The sequence below is a fragment of the Pipistrellus kuhlii genome, unplaced genomic scaffold, assembly GCF_014108245.1.
Source record: "Pipistrellus kuhlii isolate mPipKuh1 unplaced genomic scaffold, mPipKuh1.p scaffold_m20_p_2, whole genome shotgun sequence".
In the NCBI taxonomy this organism is placed as follows: domain Eukaryota; kingdom Metazoa; phylum Chordata; class Mammalia; order Chiroptera; family Vespertilionidae; genus Pipistrellus; species Pipistrellus kuhlii.
The window spans coordinates 4962100-4983867 of NW_023425515.1; the positions used below are offsets into that span (position 1 = coordinate 4962100).

General features: G+C 57.3%; 1 protein-coding gene across 5 annotated transcripts in view; it reads left to right on the forward strand.

The window, feature by feature from the left end:
• The first annotated feature begins 1771 nt into the window (after positions 1-1771).
• TRPM2 (transient receptor potential cation channel subfamily M member 2) overlaps positions 1772-21768 on the forward strand; it is a 46752-nt gene continuing 26755 nt past the window's right edge. Inside the window, exons 1-9 of one of the 5 annotated variants that reach the window (XM_036445343.2) lie at positions 1772-2305; positions 3024-3112; positions 8175-8334; positions 9705-9885; positions 10644-10810; positions 12068-12248; positions 13770-13831; positions 14941-15141; positions 18912-19014. In XM_036445343.2, the coding sequence (XP_036301236.1) occupies positions 2144-2305; positions 3024-3112; positions 8175-8334; positions 9705-9885; positions 10644-10810; positions 12068-12248; positions 13770-13831; positions 14941-15141; positions 18912-19014 (1306 nt within the window). In that variant the 5' untranslated portion in view covers positions 1772-2143. Of the gene's footprint in view, positions 2306-3023; positions 3113-8174; positions 8344-9704; positions 9886-10255; positions 10261-10643; positions 10811-12067; positions 12249-13769; positions 13832-14940; positions 15142-18911; positions 19015-21768 lie in introns of those variants that run through there. The other 4 variants (XM_036445341.2, XM_036445342.2, XM_045585292.1 and 1 more) reach the window with 4 other exon arrangements.

Here is a 21768-nt window from a genome sequence, read left to right on the forward strand (position 1 = left end):
GCCGTGCCCCTTGCCTGGGCCCATGTTCCTGAAGCTCTGGGCGCCCCCATCCTTCTGGGTGCCCCAGGCTTGTGCACTGTTCACACAGCATCGCGGGCTTCTCTCGCACCACCTCCAGAATCTTCCCCCCTCTGCCCATCATCCCATTTAAAAAAAATATATATATTTTATTGATATTTTTACAGTGAGGAAGAGAGAGGGATAAGAAAGCTAGAAACATCGATGAGAGAGAAACATCAACCAGCTGCCTCCTGCACATCCCCCACTGGGGATGTGCTCCTAACCAAGGCACATGCCCTTGACGGGAATCAAACCTGGGACCCTTCAGTCCGACACTCTACTGAGCCAAACCGATTTTGGCCCATCATCCCGTTTTAAGGCCACGTCCACCTGCGTAAGGTTGGACACAGCAGCACCCACTCCTGGTGCCAGTGTTTTGTATTCATGGGGGGAAAGTGTGTCTCCTCTGGGCAGGTTGGGGTTTGGGAGTGGGCCTGGCCAAGGGGCGGGGGGAGGGAAGGGGGCTGCAGAGGTGAGGGTTGGCTGGAGCCCTCCTGTCACTGAGCATTTTCCCAGGGTCAGGGGCCAGGTGGCTGAACTGCCTAGCACTGGGCTGAGCCAGGTGAGGGCTGGGTGGGCCCTCACTCCTGACAGGTCCCTCGCACCTCCCCAGGGCACAGTGACCACATGTTGAAGTGGATGAATGGACAGGAAAGGCCTGTCTGTGAGTGACCATCTTGTGTGATGGAAGGCGATGTGGCCGGAAAGGGCTTCCCGGTGGAAGAGGGAGGTGAGCCCTCATGATTCTCTTGTCCCAGGAGGCCCTCTTGCCCCAGGTGGCCCTCTTGCATACCTTCAGAGCCACTGGGTAGGGAGTGACATGGGGCGTGCTGTGCCTGCACAGCCAAGGGTTCGGCGAGCCTGAGGGAGGGTGGTGAAGGATGGAGAAAAGACAGACAAGAGAATAAGCTGACTCTGGGTGGATCTTCTGTGCCTGGCTGAGGCCACAGAACAGATGCAGATAACAAGGCTGATGCTTTATTTATAGTTGGGGCAAACAAGGTATTTACAATGTTCGTGTAAGTTTTGCTTGTTTTGACAGCACTTGCTGCCCCTCCCACAGCCCATTAGCTACCCAGGAAAGATCTAGGGAGCAGTTACAAGATCAAGCCTAATTATGCTTAGAGGGCAGTGCCCTCCAAGCTGGGACTTGTTTGTGACCTTGCCATCAGGTCAGTCTGAGGTCTAACCCTATAACCACTCCCTACAATGAGGTGCTGTTGTGGGGTGACATGTGGGTGTTGTTGTGGGGTGACATGGGGTGCTGTTGTGGGGTGACATGGGATGTTGTTGTGGGGTGACATGGAGTGCTATTGTGGGGTGACATGGGGTGCTTTGTGGGGTGACATGGAGTGATGTGGGGTGACATGGGGTGCTATTGTGGGGTGACATGGGGTGCTGTTGTGGGGTGTCATGAAGTGATGTGGGGTGACGTTGGGTGACTTGGGGGTGACATTGTGGGGTGACTTGGGAGTGACATTCCAGGACATGATCTCCAGCATCATGGCTTTAAGGAAATCATCTCATCCTCAGTGATGGCAACGGTGGCATTAGCGCCGGAGCAAAGGATCTGAGAAAAGGAGACCCGTTCCTTTTCCGGACTTGTCCCGTCGGCGGACAGCTGTGCCTCGATTTGAAACTCTTTGTACTTAGTAGGATCTCTTCCTTTTGGAAAATGAAAGCAGTGGACGCACGTCAGGAGCGTGGTGACAGGATGTGGGGTGTGCCCGCATGACCGGCCAGTTCCCTCTGGCCCGGCTGCTGGGTGCTGCTGGACGTGCTGAGTGGAGGGTGGGGTGAGCTCTTCCTCCGGCCCTTCCCAGTGACCTGAGCCCTTGTGAACAGAGCCTGGGGCCTGGGGATGTGCTTGTGCTCCCACACGGCCCAGGCACCCCAACGGAGGGACAGGGTTCCGGGCAGACGGACAAACGGCCGGGATCCACCCCAGGAACCTGACGGGCCCGCTCAGGACCCCTGCCCCCGCCCCCTCTGTGTTTCAGCCGTCCTCCCCGGCGCATTCCCAGGCTGAGCAGAGCCCGTCGTGGGAGGCGGGAGGCCGTGGAGGCCGGAGCAGGCGGGCAGGATGGAGCCCTCGGCCCGGAGAGCTGGCTGCACGCAGGAGGACGGCTTCGGGGTGCAGCCCCGGAGGGTGGCAGACCTGGGCCGGGTCCCCAGCCTCCGGCGGAGCAGCAGCAGCCTCTGCAGGAGCAGGCGGTCGCAGTACCCCTTCAGCAGCTGTGAGAAGGTAGGCTTCCAGGGGCCGGGGGTCCCAGAGCACCCTGGGGCCCAGTGACCACGGAGGGGGGTGTCCTGCTGGGCTGAGACCCCTGCCCTGGGGGCTGCAGCCCAGAAAACCCAGGAGGAGAGAGAACCGGAGAGAACAGCAGGTGCCAGTTTGTTTCCTCATCCCACCCCCGAGTGGGTGCACGATCACTTCCTGTTCTGACTGGGAGGTGCTGAGTAAGTTGTCACCCCTGACCCCGCCTGGCAGCCACTTCCTGTTCTCTGTCTGACTGGGAAGCCCCAAGCACGACCCTAGTCCTGGGCCAGGTCACGAGGCCTTGGACAAGACCATGTGGGCTGAGCACGGGTCCTGTCACCGTCCTTGTGAGCCTGCTGACCCCCCAGGACCAGGACAGGTGTCCAGGTCCCCCCCCCCCCCCCCCCCCCCCCCCGCTCCCAACCTTTCCACCACTCCGAGGCGAGGCGTTCCCCGGAAGCATGCTGACACAGACTGTAGGTGCTGTGCAAACTCAGGTTGGGCCCAAGAGGGAGCGCTTCCGCAGGCTCCCTCCTCCGTCCGAAGCACACACCCGAGCGCGAGGGTGGCTCTCACCCGTGTGTGGGAGGGCCTGGGGCTCCCTTTTCCGAAAAGCGCTCCTTGGAGCTTGTGGGGTTGGGAACATCCGGGTCTAAGGAGGTGTAGGATGTGCAGGCCTGAGTGCTCCTGATTTTACCCTCAGCAGGAAAACCTCAGCTCATGGATCCCTGAAAACATCAAGAAGAAACAATGCATGTACTTCGTGGAAAGCTCCAAGCTGTCTGATGCTGGGTAAGGTCCCTCGCTCTGTCCCCACTTGGAAGGCTGGTGAGAGCAAGGCTGACCTGGGCCTCAGCCGGGCACGGTCCCCGTATGCACCCGGGGTGCTCGGATCCTCCCGTCTACCCCAGGAGCTTGCCGTGGGGAAGGAGGCGTGCCCCGCCCTGCTTGGCAGTTGAGGTGCAGAGATTTCAGGGGGCTTGTTCAGGGTCTGACTGTGGTCACTCTGCAGCGGTGCTTGGACCCACTGTGGTCGGCGCTCCACATTCCTCACCTCGAGAAGAGCTCATGTCCATCTGGATAGTGTCACGGGGCTCGGGGACCAGAAGGGACTTCAGGGAACGTCCACAGCTCAGACTTCTCACTTAGGAGGGCCCGGGCAGACCGGCCCACCCTGCCGCAGGCGAGTGGGCATGGGTAAAGCCACCAAGGCCGCCTCCGTGGGCCCCCGCCATGGCCACGTTGCCTCGAAGATGCCCGAAGTTGCTCTCCTGGCCGAGGGCTCCCCAGCTGGGTGCCCCTGAGTTGTGTGAACCTGAGGGCATCTGGAGAGGGACCCCCACACATTCCTGTTCCTGGGTGCCCTGGAGTGGCATCCATGGTTTTATTAAATTTACTAGAGGCCCAATGCATGAAATTCGTGCATGGGGTTGGGGGGGGGGGTGTCCTTCAGCCTATCCTGCTCCTCTCTAATCTGGGATCCCTCGAGGGATGTTAAACTGCCCATTTAGACCCGGTGGGATCGGGTCTAAATGAGCTGTCGGACATCCCTCTCACAATCCAGGACTGCTGGCTCCCAATTGCTCGCCTGCCTGATTGCTCCTAAGTGCTTCTGCCAGCCAGCCTGATCACCCCCTAACCACTCCCATGCCAGCCTGATTAATGTCTAATTGCTCCCCTGTCAGTCTGTTTGCCCCCAACTTCCCTCCTCTGCTGGCCTGGCCACCCCTAACTGCCCTCCGTTGCAGACCTGGGTTGATTGCCTCCAACTGCCCTTCCCTGCAGGCCTGGTGCCTCCCAACTGACCCACCCCCCTCTGCTGGCCATCTTGTGTCCACATAGGGGCAGGATATTTGACCACATGGGGGCAGCCATCTTGTGTGTTGGAGTGATTGTCAATCTGCATATTACTCTTTTTTAAAAAAAATATATTTTTATTGATTTTTTTACAGAGAGGAAGAGGGAGGGATAGAGAGTTAGAAACATCGATGAGAGAGAATCATCGATCAGCTGCCTCTTGCACAACCCCTACTGGGGATGTGCCCGCAACCAAGGTACATGCCCTTGACGGGAATCGAACCTTTCAGTCCGCAGGCCAATGCTCTATCCACTGAGCCAAACCGGTTTTGGCTGCATATTACTCTTTTATTAGATAGGATAGAGGCCTGGTGCACGGGTGGGGGCCAGCTGGTTTGCCCTGAAGGGTGTCCTGGATCAGGGTGGGGGTTCCCTTGGGGCATAAGGCAGCCTGAGGGAGGGGCCTGTGGTGGTTTGCAGGCTGGCCACGCCCCCCAGTGACCCAAGCAGAGGCCCTGGTATCTGTAATTTATTTACCTTCTACAATTGAAACTTTATTGCCTGGAGTGGAGCCAAGCCCCATGCTCACTCTGGCTGCCATTTCTGTTTGGTTTTATGTATCTTGTATAAATGAAACTTTGTAGCCTTGAGTGGAGGCCTAGGCTGGTCTGGGTGTGTGGAAAGCTTGGCTTCCTCCATTGAAACCCAAGCCTCTCAACTGCTCTCTGTGGCCGCAGCCATCTTGATTGGGGTTAATTTGCATACTTGCTCTGATTGGCTAGTAGGCATGGCTTGGGGCGTGGATGGGGCGTGGCTTGAGTGGAGTTATGGTTAATTTGCATATTACTCTTTTATTAGGTAGGATTGGGATAACGTGGGTTAATAATATTGTATAAGTTTCAGGTATTATGCAACTTCTATAATTTGACATCCCTGTGCTCTATGATGTGCTCACCATCCAAAATCTAATGTCCACTGTCATTGTGTATTTGACCCTCTTTACCCTCTTCTCAACCTCCCCCTCTAGGAACCACCGTACTGTTGTTGTTCATGTCTGTGAGTTTGTTTTACATTGTTTGCTCTGTTGTTGTTTTCTGTTTTATATCCCATGTGTGAATGACATCATATGGTTCTTGTATTTTCCATCTGACTTATTTCACTTAGCACGATACTCACAAACTTCATCCATGCTGTGGCATATGGCAGAATTTTATCTTTTTTTATGACTGAGTGATATTCCACTGTCTATATGAAACATGGCCACTAAGCTTATGGTTTCAGAGGGGATTTTGTGAACTTCAAAGGCAAGGGAAGTAAAAGAAAAAAACAGATGAACAGACCAGCCAAACTAAAAAGCTTCTGCACAGCGAAAGGAACCATCCACAGGCAGAAAGGCAACCAACTGAATGGGAGGAGTGATTTCCAAACAATACATCTGAAAAGGAGCTAATATCCAAAATACATGAGGAGCTCATATGACAAAACCATATAAAACTAACCATCCCATTTAAAAATGGGCAGAGCATCTGAACAGATACTTTTCCAAAGAAGACATACGTGTGGCCAATAGATAGATGAAATGGTCCTCCACGTCACTAAACATCAGGGAAGTGCAAATCAGAGTTCACACCTGTGAGGAGGGCTGTTACCAGTAAGGCAGATGTGGGTGAGAACTCGGAGGAACGGAACCCTCACCTGTTGTTAGTGGGAATGTAAAATGGTGCAGCCACGGTGGGAAACAGTTCCCCCGAAAATGAAGACCAGAGCCACCGTGTCACCCAGAAACCCTCCTCTGTTGGTATTCTTGAGGTTGAACAGGGCATAGATTCTAGGCCGTGTCTCCCTTGCAGACACACCGTAGGCTGTGCTGTGCCACAAGCGGGCCACACTGGTTCTTACTTCTAGTCACCTGAAGAACTCCTCTCTATTCTTCCTATCAGAGGTGGCCTGATGCAGATGCCACCTCTGCCAGGGAGCCCTCCTTGACCACTCCCCAGGGAGTAACCGCTTCCTCCCACCACACTCTGGGTAGTTGTCTCCTCAGAGTCCTGACCTCCGACCAAGGCAGAGTCACCTCCTACTCCCCATGATGGACACATAGTCAGCATCCAGCTCACATTTGCTGGATAAAATGGGAGCAGGCGTGTCCTAGTGTGGAGCAGATAGAGGAGGGGTATGACTCGGAATCAGAGGCGGATGATCACTGGTTTCTGGGATGCTACGATACGCCCAGGGTGTTGTCACTAGAAGTGCCACGTGGCTCTGTGTGGGGTCTACACCCTGGCTTGGCTCCTCCTCGTCAGATAAGAGCTTCGTTTCTCCCAGGTGGTTCTGGGACCGACGCTGAGGGAGGGAAAGTTGCCACCAAGCTCCAGCCGACAGCGTGTGGCTGGTGCCCTTGAATAGACTTGGTGCGTGGTCGGAGTTTCAGGTTTACCACACATTCTGACAACAGACTGTGGGTTTTGCATTGAGTTCTCCAGCCTTAGTTATTTGAAAACAGGCTTATGAAAATAGCCTGGGAGGGAACTTGGGATACACAGGAAGGCTTCCCGTATAGGAATCACGGGTTTCAAAAATGTTTTGGAGACTGTAGTCTGGTTTCTAGTTTATAGGGTTCACTGATGGAACCCTGGCCCCTTCTTTCCTCTGAACTCTGAACCCGTGGAGACATATTGATGGGTTGGTGAGGGCTGGGGGGGGGGGGGGGGGGAGGGGAAGAGACACGTTGGATTTGAGGCAGAAATGGGGTTTCTGCTCCTGTGGTGCTTCTGACCACTTTGAAGAAGTAGTGCTCAGTATGCGTCTGGTTCTGAAAACTTCCAGAAGCCCCTTTATTAATAAGGGGTTCGATGCAAGGAGATGCTACAGGGAGGTAACAGATGGAGTGGCCTATGGGTCCAGGTGTTACCTGAGAGGGTGTGTGTGTGTGTGTGTGTGTGTGAGTGACTGCCTGCAGCAGCTTTGCCGGACTGCAGGCAGGGCCCCCGATGGGGGAAAGCTGTGCCTCTCACGGCTGCTAGCGGAGAGATTCTCATTTCTGCCCATCTAGGCCAAGCTCTGGGAGCCATTCTGACTGGGTCAGCGGTTTCCATGTGGTTTCCTGCACCGTCAGGCTTGGAAACGCCACGTAGATTCAAGCTCTCATCTCATCAGAGGGCAATGGCCAGAGGAGGGAAAGGAGGCAGCTTGCCACAGGCTGACCGCTAGAAACACAAGACAGTCTGGGGCAGCCCGGGGCCAGAGTGTGGGAGCTCAGGCCCTCACCCTCTCTTCCCTGCCTGGGCCCGTACATCGAGGAGGCCACACGAGGTGTCACCAAAGGTCCCTGTGAGTCTGAAAGCGCCTTGCGTCTGCCAAAGGGTTGGAGGGGAGGGTCACATGGGCCTGTGCTCACAGCCCCGGGACCCCCCCTCCCCCATGAGCAGCAGAAACACGGGTAGCCAGGCCCCACTTCACGAGCAGTGAGAGGACAGCTGGGGGACCAGCACCCTTGGGTTGGGGACACTCTGAACCACCCTGGGTTCTCTGCCTGGTTAATTTGCATTAATAACATTATAAGTGATTGCCTACCTACATCCTCATTGGACCTTCACACATTTGGCAGGGTTGGTATCGGGAATATATTATTTCTCCCATTTAATGATGGAGGGCCTGAAATTCAAAGCCCCTAAGGTCACACGATTAGCAAGTGTCCAGACATCTGTCTGCTCTCTCCTGGTCCGGGAGTCTCTCCAGGCATCGTCCGGCTCATGTTTTAGACTTTCTTTCTTTTGGTCTCACCTGTGTCTGGTCTCTCAGGTCATTTGTGAATGATCGGAAAGAAGGAACCTAGAACATTTGTGGACTTGGCGTTGGACAAGGTGTCACTGGCTGGGTGGGGCAGGGGTGCCTCCTGCCGGCCCCACGTGGCCAGCGCGGACACCGTGGCCGTGGCTGGGGCCTCTGGCTGTTGGGTGGGGGTGAGAGTCCTGGCTCTCTGCGGGGCCTCCTCTGACACCCTCAGTGGGGAGCAGGGGGCCCCTTGGGGCCGGTGGTGACCGCGGCGTCTCTGCAGGAAGGTGGTGTGTGAGTGCGGCTACACCCGCGAGCAGCACTTGGAGGAGGCCATCAAGCCCCAGGCCTTCCAGGGCCACGAGTGGGACCCCAAAAAGCACGTCCAGGAGATGCCGACGGATGCCTTTGGCGACATTGTCTTCACGGGCCTGAGCCAGAAGGTGGGAAAGGTTGGTTTCCATCGCCCCGCTGCCCTTTCTGTAGACCAGAGGTCCGGGGTGGGAGTGGGGAGCCGGCTAAAGCTCTGGGGGCACAGCACCCTCCGGGCATAAGGCATGGGGTGTGTGGGGGCTGCACAGGGCGAACGGGAGACACCTGCTCCCCGCCTCCATGGCCACTGCAGAGCAGGCTGGGGCTGCAGCCCGGGGAGTGGTATCTCCTGGCTGGGAGGCCTGGAGGTTTGCCAGGCCTGGGAGGGCTGGGGGCCACCTGGGCACAGGCATAGGTGGTAAGGAGGTGAGAGGGGATCTGGGGAGGCAGGTAGCAGAGGTGAGAGCTTCACAGGAGGCCGAGCAGGGTGGGGCGGGATCCCAGTGGAACCTCGGACCTCTGGGGGGTCCCTGGACCAGCAGCATCAGTGAGCGAGCGGCTTCTTGGCCGCACCCCAGACCTGCATATTTGGGAGCCCACTCACCTGCATCCTTCCGGAGGCTTCTGCCACAGCCTCTGGGCACCACTGCCCTGTGGGGTGGGGTGGACCCTCTGGGTTCTGAGTCGGATTTCTGGAACCTCTGAACCTCATACCAGCTGGGCGACACCTTCCCCCTTCGCTCCTCTGAGCCGCCCACGTGGCCAGGGAGGGGGAACCGGGAGAGGGCTGGGGTGGTGTCACCCTGGCCCCCGTGTCCTCCAGCCCACAGCTGCTCTGCGTCAGCACCGCCGTGTGTGGGTGCACCCCAAGCCCCTGTCCCCTGGAGCTGCTCCCAGGGTGATTGCAGGCTGGCAGCCTCACCCCCGACAGCAGGAGGAGCCCTGAGAGCCGGGGCAGGGGGGTCTTTGGCAACATGCAGTCGGGGGAGGGGGTGGCTCAGAGCAAGGGCGAGGTGTCTGGACACGAGGCTGAGGACAGCTGTCCTCACATGACAGCCAGAGGTGGGGACCCAGACAGTGCTGCCGTGAGGGAGGTGGCACCGGGTGAGGAGAAGGGTCAGCGATAACCACGGCTCTACAGCGACACTGGGATCGGGACCAGGGTCCTCAGGCCTCGGAGGAGTGAGAGGAGAGGGTGCTGTGGCCCCCAGCTGGGGAGCTGGGCGGGGTGTGTGTGTGTGTGAGGGTGACAGCTGGCTCCTTAGGCTCCTGTCACTCCCGATGGCCTCTCCTCCGGCCTTCCGGCCTCGGTCTCCCTCTTCTCTCTCTATTTGAGTCCTCCCTGGACATGACTCTTTATACTCATGGGGCCCAGACCTAGGGGTGAGGCACCTCCACCAGGCAAAAGGGCTCTTAGGCATGGCCGGTGTGGGGTTTCGGGGGGCTTGGGTGGTGCCCGCTGACCCGGGGGCTCCTCTGCTGTCTCCTCACTCCCCTGCAGTACGTCCGCCTCTCCCAGGACACTCCCTCCAGTGTGACCTACCAGCTCATGACGCAGCACTGGGGCCTGGACGTCCCCAACCTGCTCATCTCGGTCACGGGCGGGGCCAAGGACTTCAACATGAAGCCCCGGCTGAAGAGCGTCTTCCGCAGAGGCCTGGTTAAGGTGGCCCAGACCACAGGTGGGCGGGGACAGCAGGCCAGACCACAGGTGGGCGGGGACAGCAGGCCAGACCACAGGTGGGCGGGGACAGCAGGCCAGGCCGCAGGTGGGCGGGGACAGCAGGCCAGGCCGCAGGTGGGCGGGGACAGCAGGTCAGACCACAGAGAGGCAGGGTCAGCAGGCCAGGCCACAGGGAGGCAGGGACAGCAGGCCAGGCCACAGGGAGGCAGACACCAGACCAGACCACAGATGGGCGGGGACAGCAGGCCAGACCACAGGTGGGCGGGGACAGCAGGCCAGACCGCAGGTGGGCGGGGACCGCAGGTCAGACCGCAGGTGGGCGGGGACCGCAGGTCAGACCGCAGGTGGGCGGGGACAGCAGGCCAGACCACAGGTGGGCGGGGACAGCAGGCCAGACCACAGGTGGGCGGGGACAGCAGGCCATAACTGGCGAGTGGAGAAGTGTCTGTTCAGATTCACCCAACCTCACCTGCCTGAAGCATCTCCTTCACCCTCTGCTGCCATCCCTGGGCTTGCTCAATGGGGCAGATGTGGCTCCACGCAGCTCCCGATGGTGGTGCCTGCTGGGCATGGAGAGGAGGTGTCGGTGAAGCGTCTCTGTCAGCGAGTCTCTTTGAACTTATCCCTGAAAATGGGGTTGGAAGCCCTGCAGAGCCGGGCATGAGCGTCAGAAGCACAGGCCCAGGCATCCGGTGTCTGCGTGGCAGGGTGCACACCAGGACCCACGGGCCTGCCCGCCCTCCGCTCCTTCCCCAGGGGCCTGGATTATCACCGGGGGGTCCCACACCGGCGTGATGAAGCAGGTGGGCGAGGCCGTGCGCGACTTCAGCCTGAGCAGCAGCTGCAGCGAAGCAGAGGTCGTCACCATCGGGATTGCCACGTGGGGCACCGTGCACAACCGAGAGGGCCTGGTCCACCCCATGGTGAGCGCTTGGGCCCTCCTGGGGAGGGCAGGCTCCGAGGGGTGCTGCCAGGGTCTTAGGGCGCTGCAGCGGGCAGGCCCTCATCTCGGCCTGTAAATGCTCCATAGGGGAAGAGGCTGGAAGGAATAAAGGGGACACGGGCTCAAGTCCCCCATGCCACAGACCCTGGTGACCCGGGACAAGCAGCTAGCTTGGCTGGACTCTGGTTTCCCGCTGTAAGATTCCAGGATCGGTTCACAAAAGGTCCCTAACAAACGGCTGCTCGGATGTGAACTGGACTTAGCAGAAGGAAGTGGCATGGCCAAGGTCACACAGGGGTGAGCACCTGCCATTGCCTGGGACAGTTAGTGACTATACATGTCATGGCTTAGAGCACATGTGTCAAACACAAGGCCCGCGGGCCAAATCCGTCCCGCCAGGCCTTGCAATGTGGCCCGCACCGCGCTGTCATCACTGCACTCCGCTGCGTTTCCATCACAATGACAGTTTATGACTGTTCAGTAAACCATTCGGTCCACGATTTAGGCTGGATTTTAGATTTTGGCCCCTTCTCTGATTGAGTTCGACACCCCTAGCTTAGAGCCACAGAAATGGCCTCCCCTGCAGCCTGGAGACCAGGACTCTGAGATCGGCATCACTTGGCCTAAATCAGTGGTCGGCAAACTGCGGCTCGCGAGCCACATGCGGCATTTGGGCCCCTTGCGTTTTTAGCAAAGGCCAGCTTAGGAGCACCCTAATTAAGTTAATAACAATGTATTTGCCTATATAGCTTACGTTTAAAACATTTGGCTCTCAAAAGAAATTTCAATCGTTGTACTGTTGATATTTGGCTCCGTTGACTCATGAGTTTACCAACCACTGGCCTAAATTAAGGTGCTGGCAGGGCCTTGCTCCCTCCTAAGGCTGTAGGGAGAAGCCATTCCTGCCTCTCCCGGCTCCTGGTGGCTGACAGGTTTCCTTGTCTTGGAGCCGCATCACTCCAGCCTCTGTCTCTGTGGTCACAGACTGAAGATGGTTATGGTGGCATTTAGGACCCAGCTGGACAGTCTAGAATAATCTTCCCACCTTAAGATCCTTAACTCGGTCACAACTGCAAAGGCTTTTTCCAAATAAGGTCACATTCACAGGTTCGGAGGGGGGGGGGGTTAGGGCCTGAAGTCTCTTGGGGTCATTTCCCTGCCCCCCTGCCCCCATTTCTAGCATTCACCATCCAGAACTTCCCGTCCACGTGTCTGACTCTTCCCTGGCCACCCCCAGGGCGGCTTCCCTGCCGAGTACATCATGGACGAGGAAGGGCAGGGTCACCTGACCTGCCTGGACAGCAACCACTCCCACTTCATCCTTGTGGACGACGGGACCCACGGCCGCTATGGGGTCGAGATCCCCCTGAGGTCCAAGCTGGAGAAGTTCATCTCGGAGCAGACGAAGGAGAGAGGAGGTGAGGCAGCGCGCTTCCAGGGGCACCGCAGGCTGGTCAGGGTGACGGGGGCACAGCTGGCGGCCACCTGGCCGTCCCCCAGGCGGGGAGGGGCGCTTAGGGCACAGTCTGAGCACACGTGGATGTCTTTACACTGAGTCCGGAGGTCCTCTCCTCGTGCCCCGTGTAGCCAGGGGCCGGAAGTCAGGGCAGGCCCCGGCTTTTCTGCTCACGCTCAGGTCAGAGACCAACCTGCAGTCACTTTACAAGCTCGACCTCGGGTAGAAGTAAGAAAGTGCGCCCTGGGGCCTGGCATCTTTTCCCCTGTGGGTGGGATGGGATGGGTTCTCGGACAATGGGGGTCAGAGACGGGGTTTGGGGTGCGGGCAGGACCCGGGATAACAGGCTCTGGCTCTGTCCCTGGGTTCGTCAGGCACCATGAGAGCAGAGGTTCTCAAGCTTTGCTGCACAGCAGAGTCCCCTGGAAGGCTTGTCAGTCACCCCTTGGGCCCGCCCCTGGTCTGTTCCTGCACAGCAGAGTCCCCTGGAAGGCTTGTCAGTCACCCCTTGGGCCCGCCCCTGGTCTGTTCCTGCACAGCAGAGTCCCCTGGAAGGCTTGTCAGTCACCCCCCGCCCCCCCCCACCGGCCTGCCCCTGCTCTGTGACTCAGGTCTAGGTGGGCAGCAGCTGCTTCTAGGCTCCCAGGTGACAATGACTTGCTGGTCGGGGCCACCCTCTGGCCCTGTTTGGACTGAGAGACCCAGGTGGGAGTGTTAGGCTGGAGTGAGTGGGGACAGTGTGATTGCGGCAGCTCTTAGAGCAGGTTTGCTGCTGGGGAAGGATTTTTCTAACGGGACTCCTGGCTGCAGGCTGAGGAAAGGCTCATGGTGGGGCCAAGTGTCTGGACAGAGGACTGAGGTTTGGTCCCCGTGGTTCGGATGCTGTGCTCCCGGGCCACACGGTGCGTTATGCCCACCTGCTCGAGGTGTCCCACGGCCTGCCCAGACCCGAGGCGCCATGAACGGGCTGCAGAGAAAAGCAGGGGGGTCATGTGGCGGAGCCATCACGAATTTGCTCTCTTATGTAGGACAGGCGGATGACGTGTGACTCCACAGCGTCAGCCTTATTTACTTATTTTATTGTTAATTCTCATTCAAGGATATTTTTCTATTGATTTTTAAGAGAGTGGAAGGGAGGGAGGGAGGGAGGGAGAGAGAGAGAGAGAGAGAGAGAGAGAGAGAGAGAGAGAGAGAGAGAGAGACATCGATGTGAGAGAAATACATCAATTGGTTGCCTCCTGGAGGATTGAGCCTACAATTGAGGCATGTGCCCTTGTCCCACATCAAACCTGAGATCCTCAGTCCACAGGCTGACACTCCAACCACTGAGCCAAACCAGCCAGGGCCAGAGTGTCAGCCTTTGAAAGCTGCTGAGCACTGTGACACTTCCTCGCTATCAGCCTGGAGCTGCAGGGGGTGGGGCAGCATCCCAGGTGGAGCGGAGCCCCACATGCCCTCCCTGGGGCTCTGTGCTTCGTCCCAGGCGTGGCCATCAAGATCCCCATCGTCTGTGTGGTGCTGGAGGGAGGACCTGGCACGCTGCACGTAAGTCCTGGCCAGTGGTTAGGGGCCCCTGGGGGTCAAGTCCGGCTTCAGGGGGGACAGCTGACCCAACGCTGTTCCCAGCATCCTATTGGTCACTGGCAGGAGAGGGTGAGGAGCTGCCCCAGGAGATGGAGAAGGGGCAGCCCCCATGCGGTGGGCCCTCTCCAGGTGAGGGAGGATGGGGCACTAGCTAGGGCCCTGGGCGATGGACCAGTAAGAGGGGCTCCAGAGGGGACTGCAGCAAGGATGGGGTGACGGTCCTCTGCCTCCAGGACCAGGGCAGCCACGGGTGTGGCAGCTGGACGTCACGGAGGTTCCTCAGCAGTGTTAACGCGCCGCCCACGGACCTTCATTCTGAGCCCACTCCCCAGTGTGTGGCTCACCTCGTCCGTGGCACCTCCATGCAGGAACGTATGTGACGGCCCAGCCTGCCAGTTTGGCGCAGGAGCATAGAAAACGTCATTAAACGTTCCGTCACCCCAGGAGGTGAAAGTGAGACTCAGGGGTTTCCTGGGGTGATAGGGACACATCTGGTCCTCACGCCCGCCATCCTCAGGCTCCTCCTCATGGTTTTCCCGCTCATGGCACAGCACCTGCTCCCGGGCAGGCATTCTGCCACTGGGTGAGGGGCCCCTTCCCGGAACTGCAATCATGCTGGGTCCCTGGGGAAATGTGCCTTGGCCAGAATCAAACCTGAGACCCTTCAGTCCACAGGCTGACACTCCAACCACTGAGCCAAACCAGCCAGGGCCAGAGTGTCAGCCTTTGAAAGCTGCTTAGCACTGTGACACTTCCTCAGCGAAGGAGGGGGGGGGGACCTCTGGCCCAGGCAGCACCCCGTCTCTGGAGATGCTCTGGTGTCCTGCTCTGGAGCTGTTGAGTGACAGGTCTGGAGGAGATGGTGTGTCAGCTGGACACTCCCCAGCATCTCAGGATTGGCCGTCTCCCCCCTCAGAGCAGGGGCTGCTGCGGCACTGATCAGTATTCTCAGTGAATGTCACTAAAGCCCTGAGCTCAGGCGTTAAATGCTGTCAGAGAGTTCCCCTTTTCGGGAAGCGTGAGCGTGGCGAGGGACCGGGTCCCGCTCACGGTCGGCCCCTGACTTGCAGACCATCTACAACGCCATCACCCACGGCACCCCGTGCGTGGTGGTGGAGGGCTCCGGCCGCGTGGCGGACGTCATCGCGCAGGTGGCCGGCCTGCCCATCTCCGAGATCACCATCGCCCTGATCCAGCAGAAGCTGGCCGTGTTTTTCCAGGAGATGTTCGAGACCTTCACCGAGGGCACCATTGTGGAGTGGACCAAGAAGGTGAGGCGGGCCGAAACCGGTGTGGCTCAGTGGATAGAGCGTCGGTCTGCGGACTGAAAGGTCCCGGGTTCGATTCCGGTCAAGGGCATGTACCTTGGTTGCGGGCACATCCCCGGTGGGGGGTGTGCAGGAGGCAGCTGGTCGATGTGTCTCTCTCATCGACGTTTCTAGCTCTCTATCCCTCTTCCTTCCTCTCTGTGAAAAATCAATAAAATATATTAAAAAAAGAAAAGAAAAAAAGAAAAGGAGGTGAGGCGGGCTGGCACGGTGGCCACCGGGAGCTGCTGGCCACAGGGCTGGGGCATGAGCGATCCAGAAACAGAGCCCCAGGGGCCTGGGTGGGCACGGGAGTGATCTGCAGAGGGTGGGGGCTTCGAGCTTGGCGGGTAGAGGGCCCGGGCAGGCGGGCGAGCTACAGCGAGGATGCACGCTGTCCTGCCGAGAGGGCGTGCCTGGAACCTGTCACCCGCAGAACTCCATGCCCAGCTGGCACACTGCAGGTCAGGGGCTCCTGGGTGGGAGGCCAGGATGCTGGTGCTTGGCCAGGAAGGGAGCAGAGGAGTGGGGAGCCGGGATTAGGGCAGCCAAGGTGCTGCCTGGTCATGCCCACCCCGAGCCTGGGGGGCTCAGGGCCTCTCGGTATGTTCATGGAGGCGCTCCAGGGTTGACTGGACGGGGAGGCAGGCAGAGCCTGTATAGACGGGGCCACCCATGGCTCCCACCCCAGGAGGTGATCTGGGAGGCATCTTCATGCTTCCTCGGAGGCATCAGTGGGCATGGGCCTCTCGTGGGCATCCTCAGGGTTAGTATTTCAGGGTACACTTCGGAGTGTTTGGGAGGCTGCAGAGCTACAGATGGGCAGAAAAGCTTCAAGGACCCCTTACAGACAGACCGGGCGGGGCATTCTCTCTAGACCAGTGGTCGGCAAACTGCGGCTCTCGAGCCACACGCGGCTTTTTGGCCCCTTGAGTGTGGTTCTTCCACAAAATACCACGTGCGGGGGTGCACATAGAGTGCGATTGAAACTTCATGGCCCATGCGCAGAAGTTGGTTTTTGGCTCTCAAAAGAAATTTCAATTGTTGTACTGCTGATAGTTGGCTCTGTTGACTCATGAGTTTGCCGACCACTGCTCTAGACTGTAGGGCAGGAGGCCTCCGATACTTGGAGGCTGTCTGGCTCAACTGGGGGCCCTGGGTCACTTGGAGTGGACTCAGAGGCAGCCATCTTCCCAATCCAGGTTTTAGGGGGCCCCAGCAAACTCACAGCCATGACCCCAGCCTCCAGGAGTGTGGCTGGAGCATCCCATGAAGCCCGTGGCCAGCGGGGTGAGCTCAGGGGAGAGCCCCCTGCAACCTGGTTCCTCTGGTCATGCTGACTGCTGTCTCGGGGCTGGGGGTCCGCCATCCTGAGCTCACATGATCCCTGTCTCCTGGCAGGATTCTCAGCACCTCTCTGATCCCTGTTTTCCCAACAGTAGGTGAGCCTGCAAAGTCACTGGGTCTATATCCTTTATCTGGCTCCATGGATGATGGGCCAGGCTGCAGACATTCCTGGAAATTTCGTCTTAAGCGCCTGATGTATACCTTTCAGGGCCAGTCTGTGGAGCACTGTAGCCCCCACTCTGTCTTATTTCAGGCCACATGGGCGGTCATGCCCACCAGCCAGAGACCACGGGGACACTCATAGGGACCAAGTGAAGGAGGACGCCCCCTCGGGAGCCATAGAGTGGGGGGAGATGCTGGGCGTCTGGCCCTGGTGGGGGCGGAGGTCAAGGCAGCCAGCTCTGTGGATGGCAGCAGGCCCTGCTTCGGGTTCTGTGGTGGCACAGGGACCTGTTCTTGTCGGCGCTTCCTTGGCCTCAGGGTGCCCTTGTTCGACGTGCATGTTCTGGAGCCTGTTTTTGCCATGTGCGCAGGCCGGTTCGTGAAGACTCTGAGGTCGGCTGTGAGCGCCAGCTGGGTTCCCCTCGGAGCCATGGGGGATGGGCGGGCAGGCCCGGGGCCTTTCCTGGTTGGTTGATAAATTATTCAGGCAGTTCTCAGAACCGACTCTAACCCACTGCTGTCCAGAGGGGCCTGTGTTTTTCCATCTTCCTTGTGTGTCATGAAAATGGCACTCATGGAATGGCACCGGGCCATCCAGGGGCGGCCCCTCATTGCCACTCTGGTTCGAAGGAGGGGGCCTCCAGCTTCATGGTCATGAGTAGTAATTCAGAGCTGCCGGTTGCTCAGTGGTTAGAGCATCGGCCGGCAGACTGAAGGGTCATGGGTTCAATTCCGGTCAAGGACACGTACCTCAGTTGCAGGCTTGATCACTGGCCCCGGTCAGGGGGGTGTGGGAGGCAGCCAATCAATGTGTCTCACATTGATGTTTCTCTGTCTCTTCCCCTCCCTCCCTTTCACTCTTTCTAAAAATCAATGGGAAAATATCCTCAGCTGAGGATTAAAAACAACAAACCAAACCAAAAAAATCACCCAGCAAATCCCAAGCTGGGTGTACACCGTGGTGGGCGGCAGGGTGAGCAGGTGGCCTTCTCCCCAGACACTGCCACTGTGCACGTGGACACCAGCCACGGCCCTCATCACGGGGCTCCCGGCCGGCACCGAAAGTCTGTGAGTCGGGAGGACACACTGCCCTCTCTCCGCTGCTCTCCTTGCCCGTCAGACAGGGACAGTGGTACCTCAGCTGGGAGGACGGGACAAGAACCTTTATGCAGAGGGCTTAGTGTTCGTCTCCATGTGTGCACTCCAAAAATGGTCGCTGTGATGTGAACCAAAGGCAGGTTAAGTTCAGGAGACACTTTGGCTGGCAGGCGGTGGGACTGGGAGGCCAAGGGTTATTTTGGAATTGCCATGAGAGCTGCACCCTGAGGGATGGGGAAGATTGGGATTTTAGGGGTGGATGTGGGTGTTTGAGGGGTGCCTTCTAGGTAGGAAATGGCCAGTCTGGAAACATGAGCGACAGGTGAGGTGAGGGGGAAGGAGGGAGGCCGGGTGTGGTCGGCCTGAGGGCCTGGGATAGTGTCTGAAGCTTTTGGGCCATGAAGGAATGTGAACACTGGCCTCAGGGTGAAGGGGTTTGGGGAGCAGCAATGGTAGCAGGCAGGAAATGATGTCATAGACAGATAGATGCTAGATAGATGATTGGTATATGTGTGGTATCTATCTATCTATCTATCTATCTATTCAGCCAGTTCTCAGAAATGAATCTAACAGTGGGTTCTGAGAATTGGCTGAATAGATAAACAGATAGATATATAGATAGATAGGGTGGCTAGATAGACAATATAGATTGGTAGGTAGGTAGACAGGTAGGGTGGGCAGATAGATATGTGGATTAATAGATGGATAGGTAGGTAGATAATTGGATCGATGTATGTATGGATGGATAGATAGGTAGGTAGGTAGGCAGGCAGGTAGAGTGAGGAACGGCAGGGCCCAGGCGGGAGGACCAAGAGAGAAGTCTTATGTTAAAGCAAGACTAGCTCACGGGCAGGGTGGACACTCTTTACTCCGTGGCTGTGTTTTCTGCACCACAGGCCACTTGCAAAAGATCACGTATTTGGTCCTTAAGCATCTTCATCTCTACTGTCCAGGGCCTGGGGAGTCTTTTGTGTTGTAAGAGCTTTCATGGTCCCGGCCACACAGGCAGGCAGGACTCATGCCCAGGGCTCTGGCTCCGAGTCCGGGGCCTCCATTCTCCGGGGGCCCCAGGAGGAGGCAGGAGCCCGCTCACCACTGGGACCCCACTTGGGGAATGCTTGTTGCAGATCCAAGACATTGTTCGGAGGCGGCAGCTGCTGACCATCTTCCGGGAAGGCAAGGATGGCCAGCAGGACGTGGACGTGGCCATCCTGCAGGCCTTGCTGAAAGGTGAGGGGCCGGCATGGTGGGGGCCACGGGGAGAAGCTAGAGCGAGGGTGTTCGGGCCCTGAGTTCTGGTCGGTTGGACACACTGGTCAGAGGGTGGCTGGCAGGTGGGTGCCCATTGCCGATGTTGGGGTGCAGGCGAATTCTCAATTTGTCTTTTTAACTGAAATCTGAGCGTGGTCATTTATCTCTTTGTGGCCATGCCGGTTTCTGATAAAATCTCAGGGTAAAAAGAAAGAAGCTTGGAATTCCCACTCCTGACTCCCCACACTTGGTTCCATGCTTGAACTCCCTGCCCCCCCACCACCACCCCCCTCAGCAGAGTCACCACGTAGGGGACTCCTCTGACCACGAGCCCTGGGCAGTCTGCTTGGTCTGGCCTCTGCCCTCTGGCCACGCTTCCCAGGCCCACACTTCCCTCTTCTCCCTCTGCTGGGGAAGTGAGTCCCTCCCTGTCTTCCCTGTCCTCTGGCTCCACGTGGCTGTGCTTGGAACACACCCCACGCAGATGCTAACGCAGAAGCTTCCACGAGACAGTGTCAGACGTGACCTCTTTTCTGTATGTCCACTCTGTGTCCCTCCGTGACAGAAGGACTGAATGTTGTCCATAAAACCTCACCTAGCCAACGTGATGATTAACCTTAGACTGGAGACTTCGGTGTAAAGTAAGGTGACCAGATGTCTTGCTTTTGGCGGGACAGTCCCGATTTTTAACAATTTGTCCTGTGTCCCGCGGCATTTTAATTTTTAAATAAAAAATTGGGACCTTTTTATTATTTTACTTTTATTTATTTATTTATTTATTTATTTATTTATTTATTTTAAATTATGCATTGCTTCTCTGAAGTTCACATTGAACTGGATGTCCTCTATTTCTTTTTTTTTTTTTTTTAAATATATATATTTTACTGATTTTCACAAAGAGGAAGGGAGAAGGATAGAGAGTTAGAAACGTTGATAAGAGAGAAACGTCAACCAGCTGCCTCCTGCACACCCCCTACTGGGGATGTGCCCGCAACCAATATGCGTGCCCTTGACCGGAATCGAACTGGGACCCTTCAGTCCGCAGGCCAACGCTCTATCCACTGAGCCAAACTGGTTTCAGCAAAATCGGGACTTTTTTAAAACGCCGCAGGACGTGGGACAAATTGTTAAAAATCGGGACTGTCCCGCCAAAAGCAGGACGTCTGGTCACCTTAATAAAGGCCTCCGTTCAGGGAGATTCTTGCTGGAACAGAGAAGAACCGGGGAGAGCGGGTCCAACAGAACCAGAGCGAGCACTCCGTCCTGGTGGCAGCAGACCAGCGTGTGGGGCTGGGATAAGGAGGCGCGGCTCACTGCCTGCCCATCTGGTGGGGGCGGGTCTGAGGGTGTCCAGGCACAGACGGGGCGGGGAAGCACCTGTTTGTCTGTTCCCTGCCTTCTTACGGGGCCAAAGGTCCAAGAGAGGGACCCCGGGCAGCTCATTCCTGGGGACATCCCAGGCTGCTGTGGCCTTCAAAGGCCAAGACAAGGGAGGGGGGCATTGAGTCTAACCATCGGCGCCCAGCTGGGAGAGAAAGGATCCTATACCATGTTGCCACAGGTGTCGTGGCTCAAGATGGACCCCAGGCCCCTGGCTGGTTTTGCTCAGTGGATAGCTGGTCCCAGCCTGCAGACTGAAGGGTTTCGGGTTTGATTCTGGTCAGGGCACATCCCCAGGTTTCAGGCTCCATCCCCAGTAGGAGGCATGCAGGAGGCAGCAGATCTATGATTCTCTCTCATCATTGATGTTTCTTTCTTTTTTTTTTTAAATATATATTTTATTGATTTTGTACAGAGAGGAAGGGAGAGAGATACAGAGTTAGAAACATCGATGAGAGAGAGTCATCGATCAGCTGCCTCTTGCACACCCCCTACTGGGGATATGCCCGCAACCAAGGAACATGCCCTTGACTGGAATCAAACCCGGGACCTTTCAGTCCCCAAGCCGACGCTCTATCCATTGAGCCAAACCGGTTTCGGCACATCATTGATGTTTCTATCTCTCCCTCTCACTTCCTCTCTGAAAAAAAGAAAAAAGATGGACCCTAGGGACGTGGGGCACCAAGTCCCAGCAGCCAGTGACGATGTTCAGAGTCAGCAAAGCTAGCGCTGTGGGCATGGGCCCCTCTTGCAGGTGCTGAGTGGGAGGGGCGTGAGCAAGCCTCAGGGCATTGGATGTCCCGTCTTGATCATGGTGGTGGCCATGCAGGTGTCCATAGAGTAAAAAGCCGTCGAGCTGTACCTTTTAGGATTTGCACACTATAGAATTCTGTTCACCTCGATGAAGAGCTTTTGCGAGACGATGTTGGCATAGCTCCACGTTGTCACAGGTGTCAGAGCTCAGCTAGCTCCTCTTTGCGGCTGAGTGTCACTCTGTCAGGAGCGGCATTGTGGTTGCCTCCAGTTCGGGGCTATTATGAACACGCCCATCTGTTTTCATTTCTCTCGGGTCCACGTCTAGGAGTGGAATGACGGGTTCTTCAGGGTGAGTGTATATTTAACTTTTTAAGAAACTGTCAAACCGTTTTCCCCAAAAAAAAACAACCCGGTAGTTTACCTCTCTGCAGCCTTGACAACGTGTGGTATCTATTGTCCGTCCGAGGCTGCAGCCACCCTGGCGGGTGGGAGGTGACCTCTCCCTGTGGTCCCCTGATGACTGACATCGTGAGCATTGGCCCCTGGGCTTGTTGGCCACGTGGGTAGCATCTTGTTCATGTTCACTTGGTTGGTTGT